The 24,597-nt window shown below is 48.4% G+C and overlaps 1 protein-coding gene across 1 annotated transcript in view; it reads left to right on the forward strand.

Moving 5' to 3' along the window:
* The window catches only part of LOC132879459 (desmoglein-2-like protein), a 51,213-nt gene that overhangs the window by 24,793 nt on the left and 1,823 nt on the right, over positions 1-24,597 (forward strand). Inside the window, exon 3 of the mRNA XM_060913728.1 lies at positions 9,533-9,679. Coding sequence (XP_060769711.1) covers positions 9,533-9,679 — 147 coding nt within the window. The remainder of the gene's footprint in view (positions 1-9,532; positions 9,680-24,597) is intronic.

A 24,597-nucleotide genomic window follows, 5' to 3' on the forward strand; every position in this document is an offset into this window, starting at 1 on the left:
AAGCACTTGTTTCAATTTTGATTTTCATCTCATCTCATTATCTCTCGCCACTTTATCCTGTTCTACAGGGTCGCAGGCAAGCTGGAGCCTATCCCAGCTGACTACGGGCGAAAGGCGGGGTACACCCTGGACAAGTCGCCAGGTCATCACAGGGCATAGACACAGACAACCATTCACACTCACATTCACACCTGCGGTCAATTTAGAGTCACCAGTTAACCTAACCTGCATGTCTTTGGACTGTGGGGGAAACCAGAGCACCCGGAGGAAACCCACGCGGACACGGGGAGAACATGCAAACTCCGCACAGAAAGGCCCTCGCCGGCCACGGGGCTCGAACCCAGGACCTTCTTGCTGTGAGGTGACAGCGCTAACCATTACACCACCATGCTGCCAATTTTGATTCTGACAATACATTTTTTTCAAAAGAGTTGGGACAGGAAAGCATTTCCCATTTTATAATGTTGCCTTCCTTCTCACGACACTAAGATGTTTAGGGACTGAACACCAAGTGCTGGTGTTATTTTGTCCCATTCTTCCTGCAAACAAAGTACGGGGTCATTGTTGTCATATTTTTCTTTTCAAAATTTGCCATACATTCTCTATTGGGGACAGAGGGGACACACCCTCTTCTTCCACAGCCATGCCTTTTTGTTGTGTCCATAATGTGGTTTTGCATTGTCTTGTCGAAATATCCTTGTAAATGATGTTGTCTTGAAGGCAGAATATGTTGCTCCAAAATCTCAATGGACTTTTCTGCATTAATTGTTAGGGTTTTGCTGGGATTCGAACCTGGTTCGTTGGTGTGATAATCCAGCAAACCCCCACTAGGCCACCAGGGGGATGACTCAAATGCAGAGGCGTGAGGCGGAAGTAGAAAAAGAATCAAAAAGGTTTATTTATACTATATACACTATATACAGGGCAAAGCAAAAAACAACAAAGAGTATAATCTAACACTGGGAAGACAAAGGGAAAAATAAAATATCAAAAGTATAAGGTCCAAAAAGGAAAAGGCAAAAATGCAAAAGCTCAGAAGATCCAAAAACAGTCACTACTAAATCCAAAAGAAAAGCAAAGTACAAAACAAAGAACACAGTACAGAGGAAACTGGAGATAAACATAACAGCACAAAGACTCCGTGACAAGAGGACTGAACTCAGGGGTATAAAAACACAAACTAATTAAGGACACAGGTGAAGATAATCAGGACAAACAGGCAATTAACAAAAACACAAAACACAGGAACAGTGGTGGCCTCTAGAGGCCAAAATAAACATGACATGAAAAGGAAATAACAGCGGCCTCTAGAGGCCAAAACAGTCCTAGTCCTAACAGGACCCCCCCCTCTAGGAGCGTCTCCTGACGTTCCCAGAACGATCCGGATGGGCCGAATGGAAGTCCCGACATAGTTCTTTATCAAGGACATCCCGAGCAGGAACCCAGCAGTGCTCCTCAGGACCATAGCCCTCCCAGTCCACCAGGTATTGCAACCCGCCGCGGACCCGGCGGGAGTCAAGCAGGCGATGCACAGTGAACACAGTCTGCCCCTGGAAGATGCGGGGGGGTGGGGGGTTCCTAGGGGCAGGGGCATACGTAGACGTCAGTACGGGCCGCAACAGGGAAACATGGAAAGTGGGGTTGATCCTCAGAGTCCGGGGCAACTGGAGCCGGTAGGAGACAGGGTTCACCCTGCGCACCACCTTGAAGGGGCCAATGTAGCGAGGAGCAAGCTTGTGGTTCTCCACCCACAGCGGAAGGTCCTTAGTGGACAGCCAAACCCGCTGCCCAGGGCGGAAAGCATGTGCAGGTCTTCTATGGCAGTTGGTCTGAGTCTGGTTGGTTCTGGAGGTCTGTATGAGGGTCTTCCTGACCTTGCTCCAGGTCTTGCGACACCGTCTCACATATTGGTTGACCGAGGGCACCCCCGCGTCCTCCTCCTGGTCCGGAAACAGAGGTGGCTGGAACCCGAATTGGCACTGGAATGGCGACAGCTTGGTGGCCGATGACTGCAGGGTGTTGTGGGCGTACTCTGCCCATGGCAGCCAGGTGCTCCACGATGTCGGGTTATCCATAGCCAGGCCTCGCAGGGTGGTTTCCAGGTCCTGGTTGAGCCTCTCCGTCTGACCGTTGGACTGTGGGTGAAACCCAGAGGAGAGGCTGGCAGTGGCTCCGATGACCTTGCAGAACCCGTGCCACACTCGGGAGGAGAACTGGGGCCCTCAGTCTGAGACGATGTCCTGTGGAAGACCAAAGACTCGGAAGACATGATTGAACATAAGTTTAGCTGTTTCAAGAGCAGAGGGGAGTTTGCACAGTGGTATGAAGCGGCAGGCCTTGGAGAATCTGTCAACTATGACCAAAATGACCGTGTTACCTTGTGACTCAGGGAGACCCGTGATGAAGTCGACTGCCACGTGGGACCAGGGATGCCGGGGAATGGTCAGAGGATGCAGGAGACCCTGGGGACGCTGTCATGGGTTCTTGGTTCTGGTGCAAACCTCACAGGACAGGACAAATGACCTTACTTCCTTCTCCATGTTAGGCCACTAGAAGCGTCTTTTCAGGAAGTCCAGGGTCCTCCGAGCTCCCGGGTGGGCGGTGAGAGGGGAAGAGTGACCCCACTGGAGAACCTTGGCCCGGGCTTGATGTGGGACGTACAAGAGGCCCGGTGGCCCCGTCCCAGGACCAGGGTCCTGGCGTTGGGCTCGTCGAACAGCCTCCTCAATACCCCAGCGGACAGGGGCCACAATCCGGGACACCGGGATAATAGGCCCAACTTCATTCTCCCTGTTAGTGGCAGAGAACAGCCTGGGCAGTGCGTCAGGTTTGGTGTTCTTGGAGCCGGGGCGGTACGAGAGGGTGAAGTCAAACCGACTGAAAAACAGGGCCCACCTAGCCTGTCGAGGGTTCAGTCTCTTGGCTTGCTGGAGGTACTCCAGGTTCTTGTGGTCAGTCCAAACCAGGAATGGATGTTGCGCTCCCTCCAGCCAGTGCCTCCACTCCTCAAGGGCCAGTTTGACCGCTAGGAGTTCTCGATCCCCCACATCGTACCGGGACTCCACAGGACTCAGGCGGTGGGAGAAGTAAGCGCAGGGGTGCAGCTTTCCTTCTGAACGTTGAGAGAGCACCGCGCCGACACCACTGTCCGAGGCGTCCACCTCCACGATGAATGGTTGGGAGGTGTCCGGGAGGACCAGAATGGGTGCCGTGCAGAAGCGGTCCTTGAGGTCTTTGAATGCCTTTTCCGCCTGAGGAGACCAGACATAAGATCCACCTGTCCTTTTGGTGAGGTCTGACATGGGTGCTGCCACAGAACTGAAGTTCCTGATGAACTTGCGGTAGAAGTTAGCGAATCCTAAGAACCGCTGAACCTCCTTAACGGACTTGGGAGTAGGCCAATCCCGGACGGCCAGGGTCTTGGCAGGGTCCATTTGGAGTTGGCCTGTCCGTACAATAAATCCCAGAAAGGAGACCTCGGGAACATGAAATTCGCATTTCTGGGCCTTGGCGAACAGATTGTTCTGTAGCAGCCTCTGGAGAACCTGGTGGACATGGTGGCGGTGCTCCTGCACGGTCTTGGAAAAGATAAGGATGTCGTCGAGGTAGACAAAAACATACAGGTTAATCATGTCCCTTAAGACGTCGTTGATTAGGGCCTGAAAAACAGCTGGTGCGTTGGTGAGTCCGAAGGGCATCACCTGGTATTCGTAGTGCCCAGACGGGGTGTTAAAGGCAGTCTTCCACTCGTCTCCCTGTCGGATACGGATGAGGTGGTATGCGTTCCGTAGGTCCAACTTGGTGAAGACGGTGGCGCCTTGGAGCAGGTCGAAAGCTGTGGACATCAGCGGAAGGGGATATCGGTTGCGCACAGTGATCTTGTTCAGGCCCCTGTAGTCAATACATGGTCGGAGCCCCCCATCCTTCTTGCCGACAAAGAAGAAGCCGGCTCCAGCAGATGAGGTGGAGGGTCGAATGAACCCAGAGACCAGGGCATCTTTGAGGTATTCCTCCATGGCCTTGCGTTCTGGCTGAGAGAGGGAAAACAGTCTGCCACGAGGAGGGGTAGTCCCAGGGAGCAAGTCGATGGCACAGTCGTAGGCCCGGTGCGGAGGAAGAACGGCGGCCCTGCTCTTGCTGAATACCTCCTTGAGATCCCAGTACTCTGTGGGAACTTGAGATAACTCGGTGAGATCAGGGGGCTCGGCAGGAGACACAGGAGAGCTAGAAAGCAGACAAGAGGCATGGCATGCAGGGCCCCATTCCACAACCTGGCTAGTTACCCAGTCTATGCGAGGGTTGTGGCGAGTAAGCCAAGGAAGGCCTAGAATAACTGGGAACTCAGGTGAAGGAATCAGGTGCAGGGATATTTCTTCCTTGTGACCTTGAGACTGGAGGAAGACTGGAGAAGTAACTTGGGTGACTCTTCCATCACCTAACGCTTGGCCATCGAGGGCAGACACAGACAGTGGGACTTCAAGAGGTGCAGTCGGAATATTGATGCTTTGGACGAAGTGAATATCCATAAAGTTCCCAGCCGCCCCTGAGTCTAACAAAGCTTGACAAGAGTGGACAGACTCACCCCAGGAGATGGAGACCGGGATGTAGATTCCTTGGCCAGGGAGTCCGGGAGAGAGGGTAGGCCCCGTCACAACCCTCCCTCGGCTGGACGGGGCGGTCCTTTTCCCAAGAGTTCGGGACATGATGCTCGGAAGTGACCCGGCTTGCCACAGTAGATGCAGCACTTGTCCCTCCTTCTGCGCTCCCTCTCAGATGCGGAGAGGCGAGTACGACCCAAAACTTGCATGGGTTCTGGACAGTCACTGAAGGAGGTAGACGGTTTCCAGGTAGAGGTAGGGAGGCTGGGGGGGCTCAAGGCTTGGTGGCGTTCTCTCATCCTGTTGTCCAGACGAATAGCATGTGAGATGAGGGTTTCAAGGTCACTTGGGCATCCAATAGAGGCCAGACCGTCCTTGATGGGATCAGACAGACCATGGTGGAAGGCTGACACCAGGGCAGTCTCGTTCCATCCACTTACTGCTGCGAGCGTTCGGAACGAGATGGCGTAATCTGCGACGCTTTCTCCTTGCCGGATGGACATGAGCTTTCGGGCTGCGTCGGTACTGATGTCCGCCTGATCGAAGACCCGAAGCATCTCTTCAGAAAACAGCTGGAAATCAAGGCACTCAGGTCCCTGTCTTTGCCAGATAGCAGTAGCCCAGGCTCGTGCCTTACCAGCTAATAAGGTGATCACAAAGGCAATCTTGCGGCGATCCATAGTGTAGGTGGTAGGCTGAAGCTCAAAGGTGAGTTGACACTGGGTAAGGAACTCTTGGCACTCACTGTGCTTGCCGTCGTACCTCTGTGGTGCAGGAAGGCTGGGTTCGCGAGGTGAAGAAGGCAGCATGGCAGGAGGCACAGGAGCAGGAGCGGGAGCTGGGGCTGGATCAGGAGATGCAGGCAGAGATGTCAGCTGTGCCAGGGTTTTCCCGATTTGCTGAAGCAGTTCCTCGTGGCGAGCAAGGGCCTCACGTTGGCTGGTGAGCGTCCGTGGTCGCTCCAAAGCGTGCCAAAGCTGCCGTAATTCCCTGAAGGTTGGCCGGGTAGACAGTTGAAGTAGCCTCTGCTGAGTCGGTCATGACGGAGTCTTTCTGTTAGGGTTTTGCTGGGATTCGAACCTGGTTCGTTGGTGTGATAATCCAGCAAACCCCCACTAGGCCACCAGGGGGATGACTCAAATGCAGAGGCGTGAGGCGGAAGTAGAAAAAGAATCAAAAAGGTTTATTTATACTATATACACTATATACAGGGCAAAGCAAAAAACAACAAAGAGTATAATCTAACACTGGGAAGACAAAGGGAAAAATAAAATATCAAAAGTATAAGGTCCAAAAAGGAAAAGGCAAAAATGCAAAAGCTCAGAAGATCCAAAAACAGTCACTACTAAATCCAAAAGAAAAGCAAAGTACAAAACAAAGAACACAGTACAGAGGAAACTGGAGATAAACATAACAGCACAAAGACTCCGTGACAAGAGGACTGAACTCAGGGGTATAAATACACAAACTAATTAAGGACACAGGTGAAGATAATCAGGACAAACAGGCAATTAACAAAAACACAAAACACAGGAACAGTGGCGGCCTCTAGAGGCCAAAATAAACATGACATGAAAAGGAAATAACAGCGGCCTCTAGAGGCCAAAACAGTCCTAGTCCTAACATTAATGCTCCATCACAGAAGTTTAAGTTACCTTTGCCAAGGGTACTGACATGATGCCATACCATGACACACCCTGGCTTTTGAACTTGTTGCTGGTAACAGTCTGGACGGTCCTTTTGACTTTAGTCCGGAGCACACAGCATCCATTTCTTCCAAAAAAGACCTGGAATACTGATTCATCTGACCACAATATACATTTCCACTGTGTGATGGTCCATTCCAGATGCCTCCGAGCCCAGAGAAGTTGATGGTGCTTCTGGACACAGTTAACATAAGGCTTCCTTTTTGTTCAGTAAAGCTTTAACTGTCATTTCCGGATGTAACTTTGTATTGCAGAGCTTGACAAAGGCTTGCCAAAGTAATCCTTAGCCCATGTGGTTCTATCAGCTATAGATGAATGACGGTTCTTGATGCAGTGTTGTCTGAGGGATCGGAGATCACTGGTGTTCAGATTAGGCTTGTACCCTTCCCCATTACACATCAAAATTCTTCCAGATTCCTTGAATCGTTAAATGGTATTATGCACTGTAGTGGGTGAAATATCCAAATCCCTTCCTATCTTTCTTTGAGGAACATTGTTTTTCAACATTTCAATAATCTTCTCATACATTTGTTGACTAACTGGAGATCCTCATCGAATCTTTGCTCCTCAAAGACTAGGCCTTTCTTGGATACTGATTTTGTACCAAATCATGATTACAATCACCTGTTTCAAATCAAATCATTACTTAAGTGTTTGCTTCATTACTAGCCCTAAATCGCCTCTGTCCCAACTTTTTTGGGAATGTGTTGCATTTATGAAACACAAGAATGGATGTATATTAACAAACGACATGAAGTTGACCAGACAAAACATGAAATATCTTGGGGTCATCCTGTCTGCGATGAAATATCAGTCAAAGTTAATTTAAAATCGTTGTTTTCCTTTGTTTATTTGCATTTTCCATACCATCACATTTTTTTCTGGTTTGGCGTTGTATATATTTTTTTATTTATTAAAGAATGGCAAATTATGTATAGTTTATAACAAGTTAATAACTGTCATCACTTATGCTTTAAAAGCTATAAACAGTCAGTTCAGCATTAGTTTTTCTTTTTACAATTAGAAAAAATGCAGCACTTTATGATACACATAAACTACAATGAGCAAACTCTTCTGTCTTGAAGGCTTTCCCCATGGCAGAAAACTTCAAGATTATTTACAGAGATGGTTAAAGCATTATCCCCTAACTGTTACAGAGTGAGACTAGAGACTCCATAAATGTCAATTTCACACCAGGAAACAGCAATATAAGAACATGTTTCTTTATTCAACAAAACAATATTCAAAAATATGTTAATTATTAGGGTTTTTTTTTAATTGTGCTGTTGCTACAGAAACTATAATATCTACAACGAGCGTGATAATATAAACTTGTGATTTCTTTTGCAGCCTGCAATTCTGTTGCTAAACAAAATTAACCAATACCTTCTGACAGTGGCGGCTCCTGAATTTTTTTTCGGGGGGGGCAATTTTCCCCCGTTATGTCTACACGGACCGTAAATGTCCACAGGACTGAAGTAAATTGACCTAGGTAGCAAATCAATTGGCCGAACTTGTTTTTGCCTGGTAAATTCAGATATCAATACAGACAATATCTCTTCTCTCCACTAGGTGGCAACACTAAACAAGTTAAAGGTGGCAAACTAAGGTAGCCTAGTAAACTAGACCCACCCGCCTAGCGGCCAAAAATATTTTTGCCTACGAGTGGCAAATATTCACATTTAGTCTGGCTTGCCAGGCTAAAACTAAGGAAGATTCATTGTGAAGCCTTCAAAGCAAAACATTTGGCATCACAATCAATTAATATTACATTACTCATTTATTTTCTCATTATTCCAGTATTCTATAATAAGTAGACACAAATTCTTAATTATAAACATATTCTAATTTCTTCAATTCTAAAGAATGCAATTAAAGTGGCAGGATATAAATCCAAAACAAGTGTTTATTTAAGTTTTGAAAAAGATGAAGAAAAGCATAACCATCAAACAAACATGTGCAGCTTAATTATGTGTTTTTTTATATGGAATTGCACCATTTTAACAACAAATAATTCTAAATAAATTCTGCAGTTTTTTTTCCCAAGAATTCCTCCAGAAAGCCATGCCTTAAAAGGAAATTTAAAGTATTACAAGCATGTCAATGAACACAAAAGGCTTTAGTTATTTAGCTATATACACACAAGGTTACACAAGGTTTTGTAGTCAGTGCAACTTGGCTTAACAAGTTGGAAAAAAGGTAAGGTGCTGCTGGCTCCAATGAACACATATACTGTACAAAATATAAAAACTGAAAATATGCTTAATTTACACCAAGTCAGAGAGAACTTGAGGCTACTGAAATATTCCAAGCATGGCAATGTTAAGCTGCCATTGGTAAAACACACACAAAAACAACTTTTGCCTAGTAAATTCAAATATCAGATATCACTGTACCGTCTGCTGTGCTACTTCCAGGGCGGAAGAGAACGCAAGGGGAGCAAAAACGAGCATTGACTACATCACAGCCAGCCAGCCAAGTTTTCCGGTGGCACCAGTTCTTGTTAAAACCTCTTGAGTAGGTCTTCTCCCCCTTCGTAGACACTTGCTTGATGTTTAAATTCGGTCTAGGAGGTCCTAGCTGTTTGATTGCCGTTTTCTCCTCATTGGTACGACGACTAAAGGGAACTTCTTTCAGAGACGCTATCGTATTGTTGCACTCAACACTCGCCGCCATCTTCCCGCGCAAGTTGCGTTTTCCAGCCCAAAATTATGTTCAAAACCCACCAAAATGCACTTAAAACCAATCTGGCAACACTTGCGCGGCGTAACAGGCATATGACATAAGCACGCTGCTTGTGCGAGCACATAAAACCTAATAGAAAATGCATTGGGAACAGGATTTTCGAAAAAAACGTATGTACCATTAGTGTCAATGGGAGATTTTGGGGCAAATCTGAACCTAACAGAAATCGCCCCAAAAGGGCGTGGCTACACCAGGCACGACCTTAGCCTGATTGGACAATGACATTACTGTTGGTAGTAGGAGTAGATTAAAAAAAAAACCTCCCTCCCTGTTTGGGAGTGCGTCGCCCAAATCGCCCCTATTAACGAGCCGCCAGTGCCTTCTGACCAGTCAGAATTGAGAATGGAACAGCATTGTATTATAAATACATTTATGAAGAAGACTCACAAGTCGGTAAAATGCTTTGATGCCTGTAACAGGTAGAAATTAAATTATGTTGCATTCATCTACTGTATATATGAAATTGTATGTGTTTGATTTCAGATCCAATGGGGTGAAGAGACCAGGGACAATCTTACATATTCTCTCATAGGATCTGCGGTGGACGAAGGATTATTCACCGTCAACCCAAAGAATGGCTATGTCAGGATCCATGGCATCTTGGACAGAGAGAAAACCGCGACTTATGAAGTGAGTCTATCCTCTGCATAGCTGTGAGCAACATCACATTTTCTGTAATGATAGTGAAGGTAGTGATTTATTTGAATTATTCAAATGTTAAGTAAAAAGCTATTTATTAATTTATAGTAAGAATAATGTAGCACAGTGGTGCAGTGGTTAGCATGGCCACTTCACAGCTCCAGGGTCCACGATTTAATCCTGAGCTTGGGTTACTGTCTGTGTGGAGTTTCACATGTTTTCCACATGTCCATGTTCCTTCCAGGACCCCAGGCTTCCTCACACGATCCAAAAACTTGCTGTGGATTGGCTATTCCCGTAAATAAGATATGTGCTATATGTGCATTCACACCTTGCGCTCTCACCAGGACAAAGCAATTACTGAAGATGAATGAATGAATGAATGAATGAATGGATTAATTAACTCATCAGCAGCTTAACATTAAAACAAAAGAACATTTGTATTCACTATCAGAAACCTTATAGAGCAAAACCAAGACAAAATACATTTCTGCAAATCTCTACATCAGTGGTCCCCAAATGGCGGCCCGCGGGCCAGATCCGGCCCGGGCACGGCAAATTTTTGGCCCGCCACGTCACATCTGAACAAAGGTAAACAGCGCCATCTATGGCCATGCATGATTAGCGATCTCCCCACTTCAGTGGGAGACATCTCTGCTAGTCATCAAGAGTGAGTGAAATCTTATCTAAGCTTATGACAGTCGTGACAACAGACCATGGCAAGTACAAAAAAACGTAAAGTCGATAGCGAAAATCGTCAGTTTAAACCCGACTGGACGGATCAGTTTTGTTTTATTTTACCTGAGCATCCAAATGCTAAGCCAACATGCCTGATATGCATGCAGACTGTAGCCGTCTGCAAGGCTGACAATATCAAGAGGTACTTCACTACTATGCATGCCGCTATTTTTAATTCAAATTATCCTGAAAACTCAGGTAACCGCAGACAAAAAATAGCCAACATGCATTCCTCATTCAGGCGCTCCGTTTTTACCATGGAGAAATCTACCACAGCACAACAAAGGGCTAGCACAGCCTCTTTATGTGTTTCCTGGAATCTTGGGAGAGCAAAGAAACTGATGCTGTATTGGTAAAACAGTGTGCAATCGATATGGTTGAAGAGGTTTTATGTCACGACGAGGAAAACAAGCAAAATATTGTGGGCCTACCAAAGCAGGTGCCATTGTCGGCCAACACCACAACAAGAAGAGTGGAAGTTTTAGCCAAGGAATGTTCATCCAGACTAAACACTGATCTGATTAAAACAGAGGCCATGTCACTGGCAATAGACTCTTCTTGCGACCGAACCGATATAGAACAGCTATCGGTATTCGTCAGATTTTTTTGATGGAAATACATTTCGGGAAGAGCTACTTTGTTTGCTGCCTCTGCCTGGGCGCGCAACTGGGGAGATCCTATTTAATGAGCTGACACAGATCTTTGCGAAGACTGGCTTGGATGTGAACAAAATCATCGCTGTCGTTACCGATGGAGCCCCATCTATGGTGGGACATCGCAAGGGCTTGATGAACAGGCTTTCCGCAATTAACCCAGGGCTTTTGACATTTCATTGTATTATTCACCAATCAGTGCTGTGCGCTAAACTTGAAAAGGAAATGAAAGTGACATGGATTCGGTGACAAAACTGGCAAATTTTGTTTGGGAGAATTCAAGTCTGCAACACTGCATTTTCAGAGCATTGTTGGAGGAAATGTCAGCAGAACACACAGACCTTCTGCTACATAACGATGTTTGCTGGCTTAGGGGCTCATTTCACAGAGTACGATCTGGAAAAAAACACGCGCGACTATGATCGCAGCTGTTTTCCCGTAGTCGCGGGCAAAATCCGTGCAACCTAAACCCATTATTTTCTGTGTACGCTCTATGTTATCTCGTTCGACCTTCGATGTGTACGCTCTACCTGCATCCTATACGCTCTGTAGATGCTTTACATACGCTCTACTTGCGTCTATCCACTCGATCTGATGCGATCTTAACACGACCAAGGCTCATTCTGTTCGACCAATCTGCGACACAGCGTTGATCTCTCGGCGATCTATCCTCGCAAGCGCGTGACCTCGGCCGATCAAGGCTCAATCTTGGCCGATCTAGCTATGTACGAGTTGCAACGTACCCTCAATCAATACAATTTAACCTGCGATATAAACGTTCCAGCCTCGCTCTGTACGCTCAATTCTTGATCTTTTCTAGACAGATTCTCGCCTGAGCTACACGCAAATTTGTCACGGTCGCCCAGATTTGCATGCGACCCACTGCAACTGTATAAAAAGGCCCGGCGATCGGTGGCCGACCATCAGTTTTTGACCAGCCTCCAAAGGGACAACATGGACCCAATCGCTCTGCATCATGCTATGTTATTACAGCACCGTCAGGGGTAAAAGTAACTTTTATTTCTTGCCGGTACTATTATTTTGAGTCATAGTGCACGTGCACAGCGCGCGCCGGAAAATACACCTAATTATTTATTATTGTCTACTTATCAAGCATTCACTAAGACTTCTTATCACTCAGTAGTACTAGTATAGTACTTTATCACACTATCACTCTTTCATCCACCTGTATCAGTTTTTGATTATAAATAAATTGCAAACATCATTTCAACAACACAATTTAATAACTTTTTTTTAGCTGAACAGTTGAAAACTAACTTTTCATTTTGGACATTGGACACAGAACAGTGTAACAGAACAGAAAAGTGAAAGTTTTTAGGTAAAACATTTAAAATAAATTCCAAACAGGCATGAACGTTTGAGAAAGTGCATGCATTCTACAGCAAGTGCGTGTGTTCTCAGTGCGCATGCCATGCATTGGTAGCCTAGTTACCCTGCTCGCTCCAACCAGACAGTAATCTAGAATCTTTGCCCCGACTTCCACTCGATTTACGAATTCTGATCAAAGTAATTTTTAAATAGTCTATCATGAAACATTAACATGTTTCTTTATATGCCTTTTTATTTGGGAGACTTTGCAACTAACGTCTGTCTGCTAAAACACTTTGATTACCAGCTATTACCACGTTATAGCACAAGATCTGGTTAAGCCATATGCGCGCTGTAACCAGCGTGCGTACGGCTTAATTTTTTTTTTTTAGTTTTTACATTTTTTTTTCAGAGACAGTATATTTTTCTTTCCGGTACGGCCAAATCTTTTAGTGGTACGCCGGACCAGCAAGGACTGGCTTACTTTCACCCCTGAGCACCGTGCCCTGCAACTGCAGCAAGACTCTCTGACAGGGTTTCCCATACATAGACCATTGTGTGGCACAGCGCCACACAATGGATTCCTATCACCACATAATCAGACTTGCGATTTTGAAAAAAAAAAAATTCCGTTGCATATTGTTCCGTTCATTCATAGTGCTCTTTCTTCTCGTTCACGTGCGCGCACGCACACACACACACACACACACACACACACACACACACACACACACACACAGCCACGGAGAGGCGTGTACACAGGTCTGCTGTTGCGCATATACCCGGTGCCACGGTCTGATCGTGCGCTGGTATAAATTTACCATGCGCATGCGCAGACCGATTTTTTTTTTCCCGGTCAACTTCCGGGAAGTCTAGACTGGTGGTAAATTCAGACCGTGACACTGGCCTTATTGCATTATCCCGTTTATCCCGCTTCAGCATTCATGCAAGTTATTAATAATGGCTTGACATTCACAATAAATAAGGATTTCCCACTAGCCTAAATAAAATGCATTACCTTGCACTTACAATCAGGTACCCTGTGGTGGCACACTTATGTCGTTCATATACATGTACGGATGTCATATGGTCGCAAAAGCCATCAAAAATCAGGTCAATGCATTCCCATATTCTCTGAAGTATGGAGGTTCTGCTTTGCGCATGGGGAGTTCCACTATGATGATGATCTCATGATTTAATAAAAATAATTTGTTTCCAACCAAACTTAAGTGGTCTTTAATTATTTAAGAAAAGCATGTGTGACCATAACCATGTGTCTGTGGCGCAATTTGAACAGAAGGAGGACTCTGGGTTTCGTTTCTTTTCTGCATTCAATCTCTATTTGCACAGTGATTTACTACAACCAGAAATGTCACTTCTGCAACAGTGAATACATGCACAAATTAATACAGCTGAACAGAACATATTCTATTTGCAGAAATTTCTTTCTGCCATTTTGCCAAGAAAAAAAAAAAACTATGCAGCAGGAGGGAAGATACTGAGAACCTGAAGGAAAGCCACACTGACACAGGGAGAACACACAGACAGGGTTCTGAACTCAGAATCAAAACAGACCCTGCAGCTGTAATGTGGGAATAATAACCACTTGAAAAAGATACTGCAATAAACTTCAAAAGTTAAGGATAATAGAATCGACAATTTGTATGCTTCAGCTCCTACCCCTGCTCTTTATAAGAACGCCTTCAGCTTCAGTCCAAATTTGACTTGGTATCCACAAGTAAAACACAGACGCAGTTATTCCTTGCTAAACAACTTTTCTTTGAGGCCCTGTTTACATTATTTCGAATCAGCGGATCATCAGATTAACGTTTTTAAAACGATTCGCGTGCACACAGCAACGCCAATACACGATTCCCATGCACACAGCAATGCCAATACACGGATACGCTAATCACATGACTAATTAGACGGCACATCACATGATCCCAGTGCATATCAGGCATGCGCAAGTCACTCACCACTTGCAAGTGGAAGGATGGCAAGCGAACACCTTCTCCAGCAGATAAACACACCTGGCTGTGATGTTCATGTTCTCACTGAGTTTAAGCGCCTGAAGGAGGTTGGAATGTGTAAATAAACCTCAGTGCAGCTCAGCGCTTCCTCCTGCGCTCCAAATCACTCTGCCCTAAACAGCGAGTGCCCTCTGGAGGGTGCGCACTCCGGCCCTGCGCAGCTCACAGAGCGCGCGAGTGAAGCGCACGAGCAGTGATTCGGGACTGAGCCGCTGTGTGTGTGATCCCAACGCCAGCGAATCAGGAAGGTGGATGTCACAGTGACGTTGTCCAATGACGACGTCAGCTAGAGCTCAACACAGCGTATCCTCGTTTCTCAATGTTTACACAGCACCGGATCAGACATGAACTGGATTGAATACGTGGGCTCTGGCGGATTCCCGTTTCCCAGCGTTTTAATGTGAACGGACAGTGCATCCGCAAAGAAAAGGAGACAGATACGGTCTAATGTAAACTTGGCCTGAGACTGGGGATAAAGCGGGAAGTGTACTGTTCTCTCTATGTGTTTTGCTCTTGCGTGAACACAGAGAGCCAGCCAAACTCCTTATTCAAGAGCCAGGAAGTGAGCGGCTTGCTCCTTTAATATCTTCTCACACTTGTCAACATTTCTGACTGCATTGAATTTGGTGTAAAACTAGAAAAGAAAAATACAAAAAAAGTCTTCATAAACAACCATGTAAATATCAGTATCAACGTATCGACTGCTTGATATTAACTCAACAGTTATTAGCACAGCAGGCTAGAAAACAAGGCAAATTAGCAGGTATGTAACACTTACAACCATTGCTTTCTGAGAGATTAACTGCATTGACGCGGCCGTGAGATGATGCGCGCACACATTTTCCCTCTCGTTTAGGTTTTTACTTCCTACTTCCGGTTAGTCGGGAGATTTTCAAAATAAAAGCGCCGCAAATACATAAAAAGGTAAAAAACAGTAAATCAACATTTCAAAGTCATTTTGAGTGTCTTTTAAACATCTCATCTCATTATCTCTAGCCGCTTTATCCTTCTACAGGGTCACAGGCAAGCTGGAGCCTATCCCAGCTGACTACGGGCGAAAGGCGGGGTACACCCTGGACAAGTCGCCAGGTCATCACAGGGCTGACACATAGGCTACGTTTACATTACGTCGAATCAGCGGATCATCAGATTAACGTTCTTAAAACGATTCGCGTTTACACTAAAACCGTTAGCCGTGCACACAGCAACGCCAATACGCGGATACGCTAATCACATGACTTTAGACAGCGCGTAACATGATCCGAGTGCATTTCAGACGGCGCGTAACATGATCCCAGTGCATTTAGGGCATGCGCAAGGCTCACCACTTGCAAGTAGAAGGATGGCAAGCCGCGCAAGGCTCACCACTTACAAGTAGAAGGATGGCAAGCCACGCAAGGCTCACCACTTGCAAGTTACACGGATACGCTCGGCTCCGCAGGCATCCTGCGCTCCAAATCACTCCGCCCTGAACAGCGAGTGCCCTCTGGAGGGTGCGCACTCCGGCCCTGCACAGCTCACACAGCGCGCGAGTGAAGTGAACAAGCCACGATTCGGGACTGAGCCGCTGTGTGTGTGATCCCAGCGCATATCACTTACTGATGGCAAGCCTAAAGACAATCATAACTACACAATGGGCAGTATTTGCATCATTATTTGCAGTATTTTCATACTTTTATACTCTTTAATGAAAGGTGATACAAGGCGGAAGTCCGCGCCGTTTTTCAGCAGTCGCGTCACATGACCAACGCCAGCAAATCAGGAAGGTGGATGTCACAGTGACGTTGTCCAATGAGACGCCAGCTAGAGCTCAGCACAGCGTATTCGCGTATTCTGAATGTTTACACAGCACCGGAGCTGACACGATCTAGATTGAATACGTGGACGCTGGCGGATTCCCGTTTCCAGGCGTTTCCAGGGGGTTTAATGTAAACGGACAGTGCATCCGCGAAGAAAACGAGACAGATACGGTCTAATGTAAACGTAGCTGTAGCGCGTATTGAGTGTGGGTGGAGCACAGAGGACGGCAGGACAGCGTTTGGAGGCAGAGAAGGTGATTTATTCTTATAACTTTTCAGTCTAAAAATCTTAGTTATTCATTTATTCACACACACACACTCGTCTGGTCCCGGGTTGCGCTCCCTCTCCTCTCTCTCTGCCTCCTTAAATAGGGAGCGGTTACTGGGAAAACACACACACAAACACAGGTTAATTATCCTCAGGTGTCGCGATTCTGCCACTCACCTTCCCTGGCTCCACCCTCCTGTCACAGACCGGCGCTTGACCACACCCCCGCTGCCACATACCCCCACCGCCCGACTCAGGCCGGGCGCTCGTCCGGCCGGCAGCCGACTCCCCCCCCCCCTCGACGGGAGAGGAAGTCCGCCACGACCATCTGCGCCCCCGGCCTGTGGACCACCTTGAAGTTGAAGGGTTGGAGTGCCAGATACCAACGGGTGATCCGCGCGTTGGCATCCTTCATGCGGTGGAGCCACTGGAGGGGCGCGTGGTCCGAACAGAGAGTGAAAGAGCACCCCAGCAGGTAGTAACGGAGGGCGAGGACCGCCCACTTAATCGCCAGGCACTCTTTTTCAATGGTGCTGTAGCGCCCCTCATGCACCGACAGCTTCCGGCTGATATACAGGACCGGGCGGTCCTCCCCCTCCACCTGCTGGGACAAAACGGCCCCCAGCCCTCTGTCCGACGCATCGGTCTGCAACACAAAAGGGAGAGAGAAGTCAGGGGAGTGTAAAAGTGGCCCCCCACACAGTGCAGCCTTTACCTCAGAGAAAGCCCGCTGGCACTGCTCCGTCCACTGGACCGGATCTGGCGCCCCCTTTTTAGTGAGGTCAGTCAGTGGGCTGGTGACGTCCGAATAATTAGGTATAAACCTACGATAGTAGCCAGCCAGCCCCAGGAACTGCCTCACCCCCTTTTTGGTCTTGGTCCTCGGGCAGGCCGCAATCGCTGCCGTCTTATTAATTTGGGGACGCACCTGCCCGTTGCCCAAGTGGAAGCCCAGATACCGTACTTCCACACGCCCAATCGCACACTTCTTCGGGTTGGCAGTGAGTCCCGCCCGCCTCAGCGACCTAAGGACGGCCCTCAGGTGTTGTAGGTGCCGCTGCCAATCATTACTATAAATGATGATATCATCTAGGTAAGCGGCGGCATAGGTGGCGTGGGGCCGGAGGACCCTGTCCATCAGCCGCTGAAATGTAGCGGGCGCCCCAAACAGCCCAAAAGGAAGTGTGACAAACTGGTGTAAGCCGAACGGTGTGGAAAAGGCCGTTTTTTCCCGGGATAATGGAGTCAAGGGGATCTGCCAATATCCCTTCGTCAAATCCAGTGTCGAGTAAAAGCGAGCCGTGCCTAGTCGATCGAGCAGCTCATCAATACGAGGCATTGGGTACGCATCAAATTTAGACACCGCGTTGACTTTTCTATAGTCCACACAGAACCGGACCGAGCCGTCGGCCTTGGGAACCAAGACCACCGGGCTGCTCCAGTCACTGTGGGACTCCTCGACGATGCCCATTTCGAGCATGGCCTGAAGTTCTTCCCGAACCACCTTTTTTTTGTGTTCGGGTAATCTATAAGGACGGCTCCGCACTACCACCCCCGGGGGCGTCTCTATGTGGTGTTCTATGACGTTAGTGCGACCGGGCAGGGGCGAGAACACATCCGAAAACTCGGCCTGCAACTGGGCGACCTCCGTGAGTTGGGTCGGGGAGAGGTGGTCTCCACAGGGGACCGGAGAGGTACGCGATGCCAATGACCCTTTTTGGACCTCCGGCCCCAGCTCCGCCTTCTCCGGAACTACCGACACCAACGCCACGGGGACCTCCTCGTTCCAAAGTTTCAGCAGATTGAGGTGGTAGATCTGTAGCGCCCCCTCCCTGTCCGTTCGCCTAACCTCATAGTCGACGTCCCCGACTCGCCGTGTGACCTCAAAGGGTCCTTGCCACTTGGCGATTAATTTGGAGCTCGACGTGGGCAACAGGACGAGTACCTTATCTCCCGGAGTGAACTCTCTAAGGCGCGTGCCCTTGTTGTACAGGCGGGCTTGCCGTTCCTGGGCCTGCTGCAAATTCTCCTGAGTTAGGTGGGTGAGCGTGTGGAGTTTTGCGCGCAGATCCATAACGTACTGAATTTCGTTTTTGCTCGGTGAAGGTCCCTCCTCCCAATTTTCCCGCAGTACATCTAAGATGCCGCGCGGCTTACGCCCATATAATAATTCAAACGGGGAGAACCCCGTGGAGGCTTGGGGGACCTCTCGCACTGCAAACAACAAGGGTTCGAGCCACTTATCCCAGTTACATGCGTCCTCACTTACGAATTTTTTGATAATATTCTTGAGGGTGCGGTTGAACCGTTCAACTAAACCGTCCGTCTGTGGGTGATAAACGCTGGTGCGGATCGGCTTAATACCCAGTAGCCCATACAGTTCGCTCAGTGTTCGTGACATAAACGAGGTGCCTTGGTCAGTCAGAATCTCTTTCGGGATTCCAACCCGGGAGATGACGTGGAAGAGGGCCTCCGCAATACTGCGTGCTGAGATATTGCGAAGAGGCACCGCTTCCGGGTATCGCGTTGCATAGTCCACCAGAACCAATATAAAGCGGTACCCTCGTGTTGACCGATCTAATGGCCCGACGAGATCCATCCCAATCCTTTCGAACGGGGTCTCGATTAATGGTAGGGGGCGCAAGGGCGCTTTTGGAATGGCCGCTGGATTTACTAACTGGCATTCGTGGCACGCCGTACACCACTTACGGACGCCGCCGCGAATCCCCGGCCAATAGAACCGGGCCATTATCCGGGCGAGTGTCTTATCCTGCCCGAGGTGTCCAGCCATGGGATTAAAGTGAGCCGCCTGAAATACCAATTCCCGGCGGCTCGTTGGAATTAGCAATTGGGTGACTCGCTCTTTCATCTGAGTGTCCTGCGTCACTCGGTATAACCTATCCTTCAAAATGGAAAAATAGGGGAAGGATGGGGTGGCGCCCGGCGGGAGCGTCTGACCATCGATTACTCTCACTTGGTCAAACGCGTGTCGCAGAGTCTCGTCTCGCGATTGTTCCAGTGGGAAATCCGCGAGGGATTCCCCAATAGAAAGAGGAGGGGCCGGTGGCTCCTCACTCTGTCGCGGAGATGACGTAGACGGCTCTGCGACCGCAGCTCCAGCCAAAGCGACACCGGGACCCTCCCCTGTTAACCGGCAGGACCCACTCTTTATTAGGCGTGCCATTAAACCCCGAAATCCCGGCCAATCAGTCCCCAAGATCAAAGAGTGGGTAAGGCGAGGATTAACCGCCGCCTTCACTATCGATTTCTCCCCTCTGAAATGTATGTGGACCGACACCAACGGGTAGCTGTGAATATCCCCGTGCACACACAACACCTTCACCCCTTGTGCTCCCCCCAATGCCTCGCCTTGCACCAGGCTTTGGCGGATTGAGGTCTGATTGCAACCTGAATCCACCAACGCCTGATATGTAGCCCCTTGTACACTTACCGGTATGCGATACACTCCGGCCCGATCGAGGGCAGCCTCTGGCGCGTCGGGGATCCGCACCACCGCCCCCACTTCCATCGCTGCACACTGTTGCTGCAGGTGGCCCGGATCCCCGCAGCGCCAGCAAACCGGCCCGGGCCTTCCCTCTGCAGCTGTGTTCTGGGGCTCACTCACCTGAGGGGGGGGAGAGACAGACACAGAAGGGAGAAACGGGAGGGGACCATGGGTGCGGCGGGCCGGCTGGGGTGGAGCCGGCCCCCGCCTCCGTGGTGGGGGAATGGGGCGAGGACGGGACACGGGAGGGGGGGGGAGAAAGAGAGAGAGAAGAGGAGAAAGAAGATGCTGTCGTCCGCTGTCCTGCTGCAGGAACAGCCGCCAGATGATCCTCCGCCAGTCCCATGGCCTGATCCAGCGACGCCGGGCGGTGGCACTGGACCCACTCCGCGGTTCCAGCTGGTAAGCGGGCGATGAACTGTTCCAGCGCCACCTGGTCGATGATTCCCTCGGCGTCGCGATCTTCGGCCCTCAGCCACCGCCAGCAGGCGTCCCGGAGCTGCTGGCCGAACGCGAACGGGCTGCCGACTTCCTCCATCCGCAGCGCGCGGAAGCGCTGGTGCTGCTGCTCCGGCGTGCGCCCCACGCGCTGGAGGACAGCCCGGCGAAGGTCGGCGTAGGCCAGCCTGCGATCGGCGGGGAGCTGTAGCGCAGCCAGCTGCGCCTCTCCCGTCAGGAGGGGGAGGAGGCGCGCCGCGCGCTGCTCCATCGGCCACCCCGAGGCTTCGGCGACCTGCTCGAACAATGTGATGAAAGCCTCGGGGTCGTCCTGCGGGCCCATCTTGGTCACGGTGAGGGGAGACGGGCCCGCGGCCGGGGCGCTGGTGGACCCCGCCGACGCGAGGAGACGCCGGAACGCCTCTCGATCTTCCTGCTGGGCCAGCACCAGGGCTTCGAAGCGGCGCTCCTGCTCCTTTCGGAGCGTGACAAGTGCCTGGTGCTGGCTCTGCTGAGCCGTGGCGAGGGCGTGGACCAAGTCCGTGAACGGGGAGGATTCCATGGGGCTGCTGTGTTGGTGCTCCACCTTGTCCCGGGTTTCGGCACCACTGTAGCGCGTATTGAGTGTGGGTGGAGCACAGAGGACGGCAGGACAGCGTTTGGAGGCAGACAAGGTGATTTATTCTTATAACTTTTCAGTCTAAAAATCTTAGTTATTCATTTATTCACACACACACACTCATCTGGTCCCGGGTTGCGCTCCCTCTCCTCTCTCTCTGCCTCCTTAAATAGGGAGCGGTTACTGGGAAAACACACACACAAACACAGGTTAATTATCCTCAGGTGTCGCGATTCTGCCACTCACCTTCCCCGGCTCCACCCTCCTGTCACAGACCGGCGCTTGACCACGCCCCCGCTGCCACAGTAGCCATAGACACAGACAACCATTCACACTCACATTCACACCTACGGTCAATTTAGAGTCACCAGTTAACCTAACCTGCATGTCTTTGGACTGTGGGGGAAACCGGAGCACCCGGAGGAAACCCACGCGGACACGGGGAGAACATGCAAACTCCACACAGAAAGGCCCTCACCGGCCACGGGGCTCGAACCCAGGCCTTCTTGCTGTGAGGCGACAGCGCTAACCACTACACCACCGTGCCGCCCGTCTTTTAAACATATTAAACATATTCAGGGCAGAACAGGAAGATTATTAGCACATCAGGCGCATGCAGCCACACTATCCAGATTGATCCCCAAGATCAAATCTGTGTCAGGTGAAATTACCTCAGATCCTACTGAGATTAATAAGATATTTTGTTCTTTCTACTCTAAGCTCTACTCCTCACAATGTCCTTTAGATGTTTGGGATGGAGATAACCCTCTAGATAAGATTGTTTTTCCTAAACTAAACGAGGATTTGTGTAGGGAGCTGGGAAGTCCAATTTCTATCAAGGAAGTACAGGAGGCAATTATGTCACTTCAGAACAGTAAAACTCCAGGCCCTGATGGGTTCACTGTTGAGTTTAAGCTATTCTCTGCCACCATTGCACCAGCCCTCCAGAGAATGCATAATGAATCCTTTGTTGAGGGCCACCGGCCTCCTATCCTGTCGGATGCCTCTATTTCTCTCCTGCCTAAGAATGATAAAGACCCCCTCATGTGCGGTAGCTATAGACCCATTTCCCTCTTAAATGTTGACGTAAAGATCCTGTCAAAGATCCTAGCCCAACACCTACAGCGGGTCCTATCAAGTATAATATCAATTGATCAAATGGGTATCATGCTTGGAAGGCACTCATTTCATAACACAAGGAGGCACCTAAATATCGTTAATGCTCCTAGTTCGAACACTCCAGAAGTGATTATCTCACTAGATGTGAAGAAGGCCTTCGACAGGGTAGAGTGGAGCTTCCTTTTTTTGTTGTTTTGCAGAAATTCGTTTTCAATCCAGAATTTATATCTTGGATCAAATTGCTTTATGCCAGCCCAGTCGCCTCAGTCCACACAAACAGACTCCAGTCTGCCACATTTCCCCTCTATCGTGGAACCAGACAGGGCTGCCCTCTTTCCCCCCTCTTATTTGCCATAGCTATTGAGCCTCTAGCCATCTGGCTGCACCAGGAGGGTGGGTTTGAGGGCATCACCAGAGCTGGGAAAGTTAAAGGACATGGGACATGAAACATAAATGCACGTTATATCAGTTTCTTTCCATTAAAAATATGAATTAATTGCATCAACAAGTACAAAATCATCTATTAAATTCAGCAAAATCGTTATATTCGTGATGATTATATGGCATTTCTGCTCAAGCTCCAATTTGCATATTTTACAACCGGAAGAGCCGCTGTCACGTGATCATACGTCACAAAAACTTTCGGGCACAGCACAAGCGGGTAGATGAATGGAGAAGTGAATGACAAGAAAATTGTTTTTATAGTCTTTAACGTACATTGAACATCATGGTGTATTGTGCTGCTTATGGTTGCAATAATTCCAATGGGAAATGCCCTGGAGTAAGTTTTTTTGCATTCCCCAAGGACCCGAAGCTGAGGAAAGTGTGGGCTCACTACTGCCGTAGAAAAAACTTTGCACCTACGGTTTCCCACAAACTGTGTTCGGACCATTTCACTGAGGATTCTTTCAACATTAATACTCAGGTACTGAGCGATATTAATTGCCAAGCCAAATTTAAGAGGCCGTATAGCTGGGTTCATGGAGGCAGTGATAGCGCCATAATATACAGGGCCTAACATTCCTACAACTGTAGAGACAGTCAAGAAATCCTGTAACATTAATGGACATTTAAATAGGAACAGTCCACCGTACTTCCATAATGAAATATGCTCTTATCTGAATTGAGACGAGCTGCTCCGTACCTCTCCGAGCTTTGCGCGACCTCCCAGTCAGTCAGACGCGCTGTCACTCCTGTTAGCAATGTAGCTAGGCTCAGCATGGCCAATGGTATTTTTTGGGGCTGTAGTTAGATGCGACCAAACTCTTCCGCGTTTTTCCTGTTTACATAGGTTTATATGACCAGTGACATGAAACAAGTTCAGTTACACAAATTGAAACATAGCGATTTTCTATGCTATGGAAAGTCCGCACTATAATGACAGGCGTACTAACACCTTCTGCGCGCTTCGACAGCGCATTGATACCTTCACTCGGAGTTGTACCATTATTTTTTAGACAGGGTGGACGGACCAGGGCATTCGCCCGCCTGGCCGTGCCCGACGAGGAGCGCTCTCGGCCGGCTTGGGAGGCAGACGGCAGCCCCTCCTGGAAGTGTGGTTTTACCATGGGCCTCATGCGGAAAAATGCCGAGGTGCATTCGCTAAGCGACTGAAAGCTGAAGTAAGGATTAGTATTATAATTTTGGGTGTATCAATTATTGATTATCATAATTCTGACTCGTTTCGCCATTTTGAATGTTTTCATCTCGGACTCTGGAAGCATTGTATCTCAATCAATCTCGAAAAATATCAGCAAAAAAAAAACTAGCTTGCAACGGACTTTAGCTAGATCTATGATGAACTTTCAATGTATGATACAAAAATAATACTTCTTTCAACAGATCATTAGCCTTTGAGCAGAATTGTTTTTAACTTACCAGGAAGTGTTATCGAGCTGACCGCTTTCAGTTTCATGGGGATTGAATGAACTCTCACTCTCAGAATCATCTGACCTGTCAGAGTAAAGACAAGATCCATGTTCATGTGAATTTCCAGCTATCGGTTCGAATTGATAGGGTCTAACTTCACATCTCTGTGAAACATCGGGAATGTCACTGTCGATGGTGTCCATTTCGGTAACCTGTTTACATTAGATTCCCAAGCGCTGGCTCCTTGGAAAGTTTTTGTGACGTCACGGGTCACGTGACCACCTAGCTAATTAATGAATCATTGTTTTACGCTGATGTATAAAAAAGTTGAATAATGTGATGATTTTCACATTTTTGATGCCCTGCAGTGATTTAGATGGCATTTCTTATGTCCTTTATACATAATTATACCCAGAAAAAAATCCATGTCCCATGTCCTTTAATAAATTATCGTTGTATGCCGACGACCTCCTTTTATACATGTCTAATCCAGCTGCCTCTCTCCCCATGGTTCTCAGTATCTTCAACAAATTTGGGTC

The sequence above is a fragment of the Neoarius graeffei genome, chromosome 1, assembly GCF_027579695.1.
Source record: "Neoarius graeffei isolate fNeoGra1 chromosome 1, fNeoGra1.pri, whole genome shotgun sequence".
In the NCBI taxonomy this organism is placed as follows: Eukaryota; Metazoa; Chordata; class Actinopteri; order Siluriformes; family Ariidae; genus Neoarius; species Neoarius graeffei.